Source organism: Carcharodon carcharias, chromosome 20, assembly GCF_017639515.1.
Source record: "Carcharodon carcharias isolate sCarCar2 chromosome 20, sCarCar2.pri, whole genome shotgun sequence".
Lineage (NCBI taxonomy): Eukaryota > Metazoa > Chordata > Chondrichthyes > Lamniformes > Lamnidae > Carcharodon > Carcharodon carcharias.
The window spans coordinates 101,990,258-102,002,315 of record NC_054486.1 but is presented as its reverse complement, the minus strand read 5'-3'; the positions used below and the strand labels follow the sequence as shown (position 1 = coordinate 102,002,315).

Below are 12,058 nucleotides of genomic sequence, written 5' to 3'. Positions count from 1 at the left end.
ATAACCTACTCCTTTTCCTATTTTCTGTTGGTAAGAAGGTCAGTAATCAGAGGGCATGGATAAGATAATTGTGATCATAGGGTTAAGATAAAAAAAAACCATGGGGGGAAATAGAGAATCTCTTTTTTTTTAAACACAATGAATTGTTGTGTGACCTCAAATGTACTCCCTGAAAGAGCTGAAAGAGCAGCAGAAGCAAATTCAATTGTAACTTTCAAAGGGGAATTGGTTATATACTTGGAAAGGAAAATTTTGCAGGGCTAAGAGGAAATTGCAGAGGAGGTGGGACTAAGTGGTTGCTCTTTCAAAGAACTGGCACAGGCACAATGAAATGAAAGGCATCCGTTTGTGCTGTACCATTTCATGATTCCTTGACTCTTTTCATCGAAATCACTGGAGTGGTGCTCTACAACGGGCCTTGTGGTGATTGTATTCCATGGGTCTCTTTGGTAGACAGATGTTCAAAAATAAGAACGTTGCAGCCTTGATCTGAAGCACTGCTTTAATTTTTCAGAATGTTCTCCAGAACGCCTAATTTGCTTGAGTAAATGATCGGATTAGTTTTGCTTAGTTTTAACAATTTCAAAACTGTTTTTCAGTTTACCACCCATGTAGTAAAACTGAAACTCAGCCCCAATCTGTCTCGAATGTCTGCTTTGACAGCCTGTTCCACTTATTCACTATCCTGTGTGTGTGAACTAGCTGGATCAGAAGTGTTCACCTTCCCTCTTGAGTTTGGGTTCAGGCCCCGCAGTTACTGAGTTAGCAGTTATACCAAGCAATTTACTTAAGTTCCGTTCAATTATAACCCCCACAGTATTATGAAACCTTAACAAGTGCTGCCCTGAACTGACCTTTCTCCAATGAAAACATTCCATTTCCCTGCTCCCTCCTTATAGCTCCCGACACATCTTTCAACTTGTGAAAATGTACTCAGCTTCTCTTCTATCTCTTAACAGCTCAAGTACCAACTTGCCTCAGCTTAATTCCATATTCAACATTGCTATTGCAGTAAGGTGACCTGGGCTACAAGTGGAGCTGAAGCAGTGCCCTATAGAAACATTGTTTACTTTCTTGAATGCTTGTGCACACAGAGTGGATGGTTTCAATCAGAGCTATTGAATCCTTTCTTGATCCCTCTTGGAGCTCCATTCGCTGTTCACCTCCTAGCTCCACTGATGATCCTCCCTGCCCAGTCTTTACACCTAGACATCCCAATCTTCCCTATCTGTTCAGATACTCTTTTATATGCTCCACTTGTTCTGTTACTCATGGCACCTTTCTTCTCATTCATCCCCACCCTTAACACCTTTCTTTCCATCTCCACTTCCTTATTAAGCCAGCACTGATGTGACATCTTTCTCTGCACTGAAGTTCCAGCCATAACTAATTTTTATTCCCTCCGTTAATGAACAAATTTTTGGTGCACTCCCAAAGCTTCATGGTCACTTCCCAAAAGCAGATGTTATTACCTTTGAGCCTAAAAACAACAATATCATGTGCTCAGAAATGCAGGGGAAAAAAATAGATTCGGAAGACAGGGAGCTCAGTCAGTAGAGTCCAGATAGTGGGCAGGCAGGAGAGACATTATGGATTGATTGTTGAGGGGTGCAGGTGATGTGAAACCATAATAGTGGTTTTCAAAAGTAAATTTTCATCTGAATGGAGCGTAAAGCCCTGAAGTCATTTCAAGGAATACATATTGTGAAATTAACAGCAAAAAATATGGATCATTTTATTTAGTCCTAGGACCATTGGCATGCTCTCCCGACTCCCCTCGACAAGCAGTACAACCTGCAAAGCTGATCCACAATGATGTTAACCTTTAAGGATCAAAGACTGCAATGCAATCAGTGTTTAATCAGGAAACCTTCAGAGTTTACTAGTGCAAAATAAGATGTCCAGAACAATTTATGTTAATATATTACACCTATATATATATATTTAAATTGAGGTTGTTGATGTCAATTCAAATGCAAATGACACTTGATTGAGGTGCTTGTAAACATTCAATGAATTTCAAACTGAGTGCACCAGATGTGAAGTGCAGGAACGCACTGAAAACCATGACTGCAATATTACAAACAGAAGATCTGATTAGTTTTGAATTTGTTTTAAGTCACTTTGATTTAAACAAAAATCCTTTTAAATCTACAAAAACTGATTAGTGTGGACTAATGTTCCCCAGTGTAATCTGTAAATACATCTGGCAAAGTGCAGGCCAAGGCATCTGCCAGCTCGGAATGAATTCACCTGGGCTTTCGACAACTCCTCCTCCCATTAAAAATGAATGAATACCCAACATTAACCTACTGCCCGAAGCCAGGCCCTTTCTCCAAAGTCCAACCTCCTCACTATAAACTTAAGTAACAATGTGACAACTTCAGTCTCTAGACTTGGATTAAGTGGGACCATCAGGACACCAAGTGTATCACTTCTCAAAATGGTAAATTTCTGACCCATCACATTGTAAAAAAAAAGCTTTGTTATAGGGCACTCATGTACCTCCTGGTCTCAATCAAACAAGTAATTAGCTATAGTCCACAAAAAAACTTTAGCAGCTCTATCTCTCCATTAGAGGAGAGAGACAGGGGGTGAGAGAGAGACACATGCAGAGAGAAGAGGGAGAAAGAGAGAGAGAGAAGATAGAGGAGAGAGAGAGAGAGAGAGGAGAGAGAGAGACAGAAGAGAGAGAGAGAAGAGAGAGACAGAGAGAGAAAGAAAGAAAGGAGAGAACGAAAGGAGAGAAAGAAAGAGAGTGAGAAAGAGAGCAAGAGAGAAAGAAGGAAAGAAAGGAAGAGAATTGGTTATATGTAGCTTAAAAACATAAGAAAACCTGTTGGGGCCTTTCATGAAGTGTCTACCTGGGGTCTCTTTAAGGACCTTTTTTGGACTCTTTAAGGACTCTTTTAGGTGGCTTGCTGCCTGATCCAGATGGTACAGAGGACCTTGATTTATATATTTCCAAAAGGTTCCCAGTCTGAAACAAGCATTTCACCCACTTGCAGCCCTGCCTCTCGAGAAATGGGTGGGCACCAATTGAAAATTGTCCTTTAACACTAATTTTAGTTTTCTTACTGCCATCCAATGGAGATCAGCTAACTTCACATTGACCAGAATCTAAATGCAAAGTCATAGAACAATACAGCACAGAGGGAGGCCGTTTGGCCCATCGAATCTGTGCCAGCTTGTTCAAAGAGCAAACCAATTAGTTCCACTTGCCCTGCAATTTATTTCTCCTTCAAGTGCTTTTCCAACTTACTTCTGAAGGCTACTACTGAAACTGTATCCAGCACTCTATCAAAAAGTGAATTATAAATCCTAAATACTCAGCGAGTTCAAAGGCTTTACCTCATGTCGCCTCTGCTTCTTTTGCCAATCACCTTAAATCTGAGCTCTCTGGTTATTAAACCTTCAGCTATTGTTTCTCTTTATTTACTTGATCTAAATGCTTCACGATTTAAAAACATCTCTATCAAATTTCCCCTTTGCCTTTACTGCTCCTGGAGAACCCCCACCTCTCTAGTCGGTCATGCAAGAGAAATCCCACATCCCTGGGACCATTCTAGTAAATTCCGTCTGTACCTGCACCAAAGCCTTCATATCCTTCCCGAAGTGTGGTGCCAAGAATTGGACATAACATTCCAGCTGGGGCCATACACGTGTTTTATATAGGTTTAAGATAACTTCTTGGCTTTTGTACTATATACCCCGATTTAGGGAGCTCAAAATCCTATGCGCTTTATTAATAACTAATACAAAAGCAAAATGCTGCAGATGCTGGAAACCTGAAATAAGAACAGGAAATGCTGGAAAACACTGAACAGGCCAGGCAGCACTTGGGAGCGAGAAATAAGAGTTTAATGGGCAGGATTTTCGCAGATTGGGGGAAACTCCACAGATCTTTTTAAAAATGGCAGATGGGACCTGGATGCAGAAGTCTCAAACTATTTCTGGGATGTACCATTTTTGTGGAGAGGAAAGGAGGAGGGGCATGAAGCGCATGAGGAGAAGCGGAACTCAGCGGCGCCATTTAAACTCAGTGCACAGGACAAGCAGACCCAATTTTCACTCCAGGAATGGCCTCAACTCGCAGTGTGCATTCCATGACTTCAAGGTAGAGATGTAAATGCTCGTGAAGGGTAGATAAAATATATGGGACTGTCAAGCTATTTAAATCCACTGCCCTTTAAGTTTTGGAAAAAAATGTCTGCCTGTGTTTTGAGCATGAAAAATAATCAGTTCTAGTGGTTTCAATGGATGTTTGTTGATGTAACCTAAAGGCTATCATTAAAGCATTGCTTGACTGCTTCCACACCCTGTCATTATCGTAATGAGGGACTAAGTTCACAGTTTGATTGATAGCTCCAAGCGGTTATTAAAGGTTTAGCTGTCTTTGATGTGAGTTTATGAATGTTTGTTTTATAATGGATTAAGTACTTAAGGGATCTTAAGTGTACTAAATGGGCTTTCATGAAAGTTTTTTTTAAAAATAGAGTGAAGTCTGTAATAGATACATAGAACTTTATTTTATTTAATCTTAGTATGGCTCCCGAGGTCTACATAGATACAGATAAGTTGACATGGAGGGTGTATGGGTGAGATCCTTGGGTGGGGGTCACAAACTGGCACTGAGTTAGCACAGAAGCTATAAGGGGCCCTAGTGGTGGATAGGGGCATGGGGACTGGTTGCCATGGTTGAAGGGATGCGAGGGATGAGGACTGGAGGGCCTAATACTGAACAAAATAACTGGGATTAATCCCAGAGCAGCGAGGTGGGCCGCTTAACTGGTCTGTCCCCTCGCTTGGCAGCCCCGCCCTCCAACACTGCCCCCCCCCCACACCACACAGCAAGAATGAAAATGGTGTCTTGATGCGTTCTGTAGCCGCAGTGAGCACGGTGAGCTATGAAATTTCCCCACTCACACTACCTGCCTCTGACGTGAAAATCCAGCCCAACGTTTCAGGTCAATGACCTTCCATCAGTTCTGATGAAAGGTCATCGACACAAATAGAACCCCATTTCCCTCCACAGATGCTGTCTGACCGGCTGTTCCCAGCATTTTCTGTTTTTGTTTGTTTTATTAACAGCTTTGCTAATCTCTCCTGCCCCCCCCCCCTTTAAATATTTGTGGACCAATACCACCAGGTGTTTAAAATTGTACCACTTAGCGTTGCTGTTTTCCCTCTTCATTCTAAATGGGACTAACTGGATTGCTCTTTGAAAACGAGGATTTTGTTTCTAAATAATCAGCCTGGCAGCTCTGCAGTCACAAGAGTCAGGAAGGAAGTGAGGAGGAAATAAGCACATGACATTGGCAGGTATTTATTTAAATTCAAGATTCATATTTTATCTTGCTAATTAGAGTTGATAGCTGCAAACTCAATGCTCTTGCCCTCGACCAAGAAAATTGGGAAGTAAATAGCGTCAAAAATTCTGGTTTAGCCAGGCCCCAGCTGCTCTTTTATCTTCTTACAACCTCTGGGCTGAATCTCCAATAAGGAGCCAAACATCATTTGGTGGTTCTAAGATTTGCTGTTTCATTGGAAGCAGATGCCACAGAACAGTCCTGAGTCAGTGGAACTAGAGTAGGGGCAGACTTTTTGACAGCTTAGTATATTCAGTGGTGCCCTACCCCACCAAAACTAAATGAACGCCATGACTAGGATGTTACCATTTTGCTGTGACTGGGAAAGAACATCGGTCCCATCATGCAAACTTGCAATATCGTCACCATTTCTCCCAACTCATCCCAGTATTCTTATTAAAAAGTTAGAAGCATAATCCCTAATAAATAACTCCAGTATCGACAAAACTATTAGTAGTGAATTACCCGGTATGCTTTCATTGGAAGGAATCTGGGCTTTAGGACTGAAAGCGCTTTCTTTCAATGCATACGAATACCTTTCCTGGGGCAGGAAAGTGAATGAGTAGCTAATTAAGTGAGCATGTGGGTAGAGCAAGTGATTAAGGTGGCAAATGGAAGGTTGATGTTTATTGCGAGGGGGAACGGAATATAAAAGTAGGGATGCTTTGCTCCAGTTGTAAAGGGCATTGGTGGAGACCACATCTGGAGTACTGTGTACAGTTTTGGTCTCATTTACGAAAGGATATAAATGCGTTAGAAGCAGTTCAGAGAAGGTTCACTCGACTGATAGCTGGGATGTTGTCACTGCCGGGGCAAGGGTTGGGGGCTGGGGTGGGGGGGTGGGGGGGGGTGTGTGTGTGTGTGTGGAGTGGTGGGGGTGGTGGTGGTGGGGGGGTGGGATCTTGTGAGGACAGGCTGGACCTGTATCTGTTGGAACTTAGAAAAATGAGAGGTGATCTTATTTGAAACATAAGATCCTGAGGGGATTTGAAACATAAGATCCTGAGGGGACTTAACAGGGTGGATCTTGAAAGGATATTTCCCCTCGTGGGAGAGACTAGAACTAGGAGACACAGTTTAAGGGGTCTCCCCTTTAAGACAAAGATGAGAATATTTTTCTGAGGGTCATGAGACTGTGGAAGCTCTTCCCCAGAAAGCAGTGGAGGCAGGGCCAATAAATATTTTTAAGGCGGAGGTAAATAGATTCTTGATTAGCAAGGGAGTCAGAGGTTATTCGGTGTAGGCAGAATGTGGAGCTGAGATCACAATCGGATCAGCCACGATCTTATTGAATGGCAGAGCAGGTTCAAGGGGCTGAATGGCCTTTTCCTGCTCCTAATTCGTATGGTCGTACGTAACTCACTTTAAGTCCCAACTGTGGCCAACATTCAGAACTGCCTACTGAAGTTATTCAGTTTGTAGCCCTTACACAATGTGATAGAACTATTTCAAGATGACAAGTGGGAATCGCAATTTGTGCCATTTTTGATCTTGTTTATTTTCCTCCTCTAAGTCAGACCCTGGAAAACACTAGGATGCAGGTAGCAGGGGACAGCCCTTGGTTACCTATTCATCTGTCATTTTCGTGACCATCGGATGCCTGAGTGAGCAGCCATGGGATAGGACTGACATTAGAGAATGAACGTAGGTTAGAATAAAATGTCACAGGTCAAATATTTTTTAAAATATAAACGATTTTCAAATGTATGACAAAGAGTCTAAGCTTGTATCTGTTTTAAAATGTGGTTCATGAACTTGGAATGATATTTTCTGAATGGTTAAATCTGTCTTGATGAACAGCTTAAAAAATATAGGGTAAATTTTATTCCTCCCACCCCATGTCAGCACATTTGCAGGCAGGAGGCACGTTAAATAAAGCAGGTTGCCAGTCTGCCACCTTCCCCCAACCCGCCTTCCACATTACAAGAGGGGTGGGTAAGGAGTCAGGCAGTCCACACACCCTTAGGCCTATTGAGGCCTGTAAGTGGACAATTATAACTGCCATTTAAGGGCCTCATTCCACCCCAATTTTTTTGGACTGCAGGGAAAGGCAGGGGCATGGAAAACAGCCCGGCAGACTTCACTGCATGGGCTTTTGGCAGACAGGAAAGGGGGAGTACCTCTTTTGGGGGGGGGGGGCGGGGGCGGGGGAGGTGTCCCCTGTGCCCATCGAGGGCACCCATTTAAGGTGGAACCCTCCTCCCTTCTTTCTCCCCTCCCCACCCGCACCAGGCCTCTCTAACCCAACCCGCTACCCCTTCCACCCCCCACCCGGCCCACCATCTCGCTGTCATCTCCCACCCAAATCCCCGGACTTGCCGCCAGTCCTGGATCCACCTTCACTTTTTCCTCAGGTTGCTTGTGGTCCTAGCATTGGCCGTTACACTCTTCTAGCACTGCTGGCCAATCAGATTGGTCGGCAGCTCGCTTGTGGAGGACTTCCTGTCCCTCGGGGGTGGGAGGCCCACTCTGACCCCATTAAGGCCACCCCCCAGTATATTATCGCTGCGGAGCAGCCAAGTTTCTGGTCGCTAGGTGTGGATGGATTTTGCGGTTGGGGGACAGGTGGGTAATCCACCACACCCCCCACCCCCTCCCCGGTAAAATCTGCCACAATTACGAATTAACATTGGGCAAAGTCTGTTAGTGATGTTTCAGTAGCACCATAGACAGAGTCTTGTTCAACATTGGTGGGGGTACCCCTTTTATTATCTTCCCAGTGGCTACCAGTTGTTTATTTTAAATAAAAATCAGACAGAACTAAAAAGTACAAAAGATCAGTCTCGTATATCTTTGCTAAAAGTGCAGAGAATCTGCAGTTTAAAAACTTAGGTGTGTTGAATGCTCCACTGATATTTAGCCCCATGAGAAACAAAAAACTGATCTAGTGTTGCCTGAATGGCCCATGTCACACAAAAGATACCAAGTTCTGGTGTGTCAGTTCTCTGGGATATATCGAGCTTGTTGAACTCTGTAAATGCTTAAGTGGGATTCTTTGCAAAGAAATGTGAATAGATCAATTCCTGAAAGCAATTTGGAAGTGCACCTTGTTAGAACAACTGGAACAAACTGAAGCCTCCTGGATAATTATCTTTTAAATATTGATCAACTATAAATTTATTTAAAAGGAGTTTAATGCTTGTAAAGTATCACCTGTAGTTATTAGTGTCGCTGTATATCAATCCCTGAAAGTGGATCTTCACCCAGGTACCTACCTAGCTATAAAGATAATATGTGGTATCATTACTATCTTCAGAAATATCAATGTATTGATCACCCTTATTTAAACAGCTCCTATTAGTGTACCTTTTAATCATAACTTTTAGTTGCAATGAATGCAAGCTGTATTCTCGTTTCAATTCAATGCCTAATGATTGAAGGGGAAAAAGAAGTGCTCAAAGACAAGTTCCATGAAATTATTTCATTCATCCAAGTAAGATACAGCAAGTTTCAGCCAGAAACTATAATGTTTTTATTCTGTCCTTGGAAATGTAATCAATTGTCTGCAATGAAGATTACCTGGGAAACCGCATAAGCTTAACCATCAAGCCTACTGTTCCCGATCTTTACCAATTCTACCATTTTTCAATGATGAACTTTTTTTTTGGACATTTGTTACCCTGCTTAAAAAAAGTAGTAATTTTCCTCAGCGGTCACTGTGCTCTCTCTCTCTCTCTCGTGTTTTCTTGGATACTTTACTACTCAACAGAAACACTTGGGGATAAGCACAGGGTGTGTGCAATAACATTGAGACGGGTGTATATTTCCTTATTATTTATGGAAAATAATCAACATTTGTAAAGTATAGTGAAAAGTTTAGTAATATCATAGTCACCCCTTCTCTTCCAAAAGGGTGCCTTTTTAAAATAGGATCTCACTACTGCTTTCAAGAATGTTCATACAGCACAATTCTGATCACCTTTGATTCTTCCATTGTAAGAACCTCGTGTGATGCGTCTGGCGTTGATGAACCACAGGGGCTGTGGCTCACTCCGAAGTTCCACCACGTGATCTGTCACCAGCTGCTGAGACAGGAGCAGCTTGGAGCACCCGCCTGTGCTGCAAGACGGTCTTTCCATCCGATTCCTGCTTCTTTGGAGAAAATGCTTCAACCCTGCAAGGTGATTCGCCCAATGGCTCCAACGAAAACCTGTAACTCACTACGGGGCAAGACACACAGGTGCAAACCTGAGACCTAACACTCCAGGGTGAAAAGGTCAGCACACTAACCCCCTTGTGGATGAGATACCTCTATGGCTACCATGTCATCTACTTGAAGTTCACTTTTTAAATAAGTAAAATCTAGTAGAATTGTTTTGCAGATGAAGTCTCAACTTAAGTATTGTAGCAAGTAGACAGGATTATAAAAACTCTAAAACTAGAATTACACTTGAGAAATACACACTCAGTGACAGCTGAAAACATTCTGCTGATCATCTTTTGAAGAGAAGACATGCCAACAACAACCTGTTGGTAGCAACATTTTCCTGAGATGTATAAAGCATGAAACACCAATAGAAGCTATGCAAGTGTTTCCACACAATACCAAAAAGTATATACAGAGAGACCTCCTAACGTGGTCGATGATGCAATATTCATGTCCAGTCTTGCCAGGTGAGAGCTATATTGTGAAATGATGTCGTTCAGTTAGAATTAAACAAATGTAAAGAACATTCACACAGCAAGGGTTAGAATTCTCTTATTGTTTAAACACTCATGTTCCAATAAATTGAAATATATACACAACATTTTCATTCTGCGCTTACAGATAGACACAATAGTTAAAAACAAAGCTTACATCTGTTTAAAAATGACCTGTAACAATTTGGTTTGGATTTTGAGTCAGGACAGACATATTCACATGAACATACTAAGCTAAAATGCTTAATAATACATGGTGCAGAATGGATGTTTTAAAGTGAAGTCTTGAAGAAATTGAAGAAGGGAAAATGAATACAATCCTTCTGTTACTTATTCAAGTGTCAATTCCATTTACATACGGGTGGGTGGATTTGAAAATGATTTAAAAACATTTAAAAACTGAATCAGGAGTGCAATTGATGTTTTCCTGCCAATCTCCTTGCTTTCCGTGGATGCTAAACGTCCTCCTGTACTACACCTCAAGTGGCCATTATTCACCCTTGAGCAGCGAACTGGGAACATTGCCAGAGAATCCAATGAACATCACCTCCTGCTCACCGACCGGGCAATCGAAGTTGGGGTACCAAAGTAATTTGTACTTCCCCCACCCCCCCCCCCCACCCCTCCCACCCACCTCCAAAAATCCTGAAGTTTAAGCGTAAACTTGCCCTACATTACCACCCCGACAGCAATACGTGTTGGAATGTGATGGAACCTGGAACCAACCTGATGTGCGTGGACACAGCAACTCACTGGTTGAGTCATCCAGTCATTAGTCGAACCATAAATCCAATCATTTAAATTTAATGAGAGAGAGAGAGAGAGGGGGGGGCGGGGGGAACTTTATTCCAAGAGAAATGAAAACGTTCTACTCAGGTGGACACTTTAGTGCAAGAAAAAAGGTGGCAGGGAAATAGTGTGGGAAAGAGATTGCTCTCACCTTCAGTGCAGTACCGCCCCAAATACCCTGTGCTAGAGCAGTCACAGGTAACTTCTCCTTCCACCACCGAGCAAACTCCACCATTTTCGCAAGGATTTTCCGTGCAAATGCCCTCCTTGTCGAGTCTCACCGACTGGCTCCCGAGCAGCACCGGGGCAGAGTTCCCATACTTTAAGTCTTCGATAAATCCCTTGAAAGGAGGCTCGCTTTGCACCGTGACCGAAGTTAAGGCCGATTCGCGGATGTCCTGAGGGACCCCTCCCACGAACAAATCGCTCACGATCTTCATGTACTGCCGCTGGGGCTTCACGTCGACGGACTGCGTGTCTCCGTCCAGCACCAGGACAGTTCGCAGTTTGTTCCGGCTGATCATGAGAAAATGCCACTGGCCATCGTCCACCTGCCTGTCCATGTCGACGGCGGCTTCGTAGCAATCGATGCTGAATTTAAGTTCAACTTTCCCATCCACCACCATCAGCTGCAAGAAATCGCAGTATCCCCCGTCGTCAAAGTACAGGAGCAGGGCTCTGGAGAGTTGTGTTTTGAACTGAAAACTTAGATCGCTCCGGGTGCTTGCATCCCAACGGGAGTAGCGGCTCCACAAGCCCGGAGCACCTGTAAACTCCATACCCAGGCAGATCCCTGCTAAAGAGCCAAGGACCAGTGCAAAGCAGAAGGAATCCATGTTTAGCATCGCGTTGACAGAAACACAGGGCAGGCAGGCACACACACACACACACACACACACACAAAAAACTGGGGAAGGGAAAGGAAATAATAGATCAACCGCTCAGGGAAAGTGCGGTTCGAGGTCGAGGATTAAATCCACCGTGACAGAAATGCTCATTGGAGAGGCAAGTTGAAGCATCAGCTGGTACCACGAGTCAAGTCAAATCAAAGCAGCGCATCAAAACAACGGTTTAGAACCCAGGATGGCCTCTGATCCCCCAGCTTTGTAATGTGGTCTAGGCGGACGGCATCAGCCCGCTCCTAAGTAGGGAAGCAGCTATTGTTGGAGAGATGAGAAACTGTGAATGTGCTTTAAGCCTTCAGTACGCGGGTGGCAAAAACCAAACTTGGATTTCAGTCAAACCTGTAAGCTCTCGAG

The 12,058-nt window shown here is 43.3% G+C and overlaps 1 protein-coding gene across 1 annotated transcript in view; it reads right to left on the bottom strand.

Annotated features, from left to right (window-relative positions):
• nrxn3a (neurexin 3a) overlaps positions 1-11,578 on the bottom strand; it is a 1,735,226-nt gene extending 1,723,648 nt beyond the window's left edge. The window contains exon 1 of the mRNA XM_041214454.1: positions 10,951-11,578. Within this exon, the coding sequence (XP_041070388.1) occupies positions 10,951-11,578 (628 nt within the window). The remainder of the gene's footprint in view (positions 1-10,950) is intronic.
• Between the last annotated feature and the right edge of the window lie 480 nt (positions 11,579-12,058).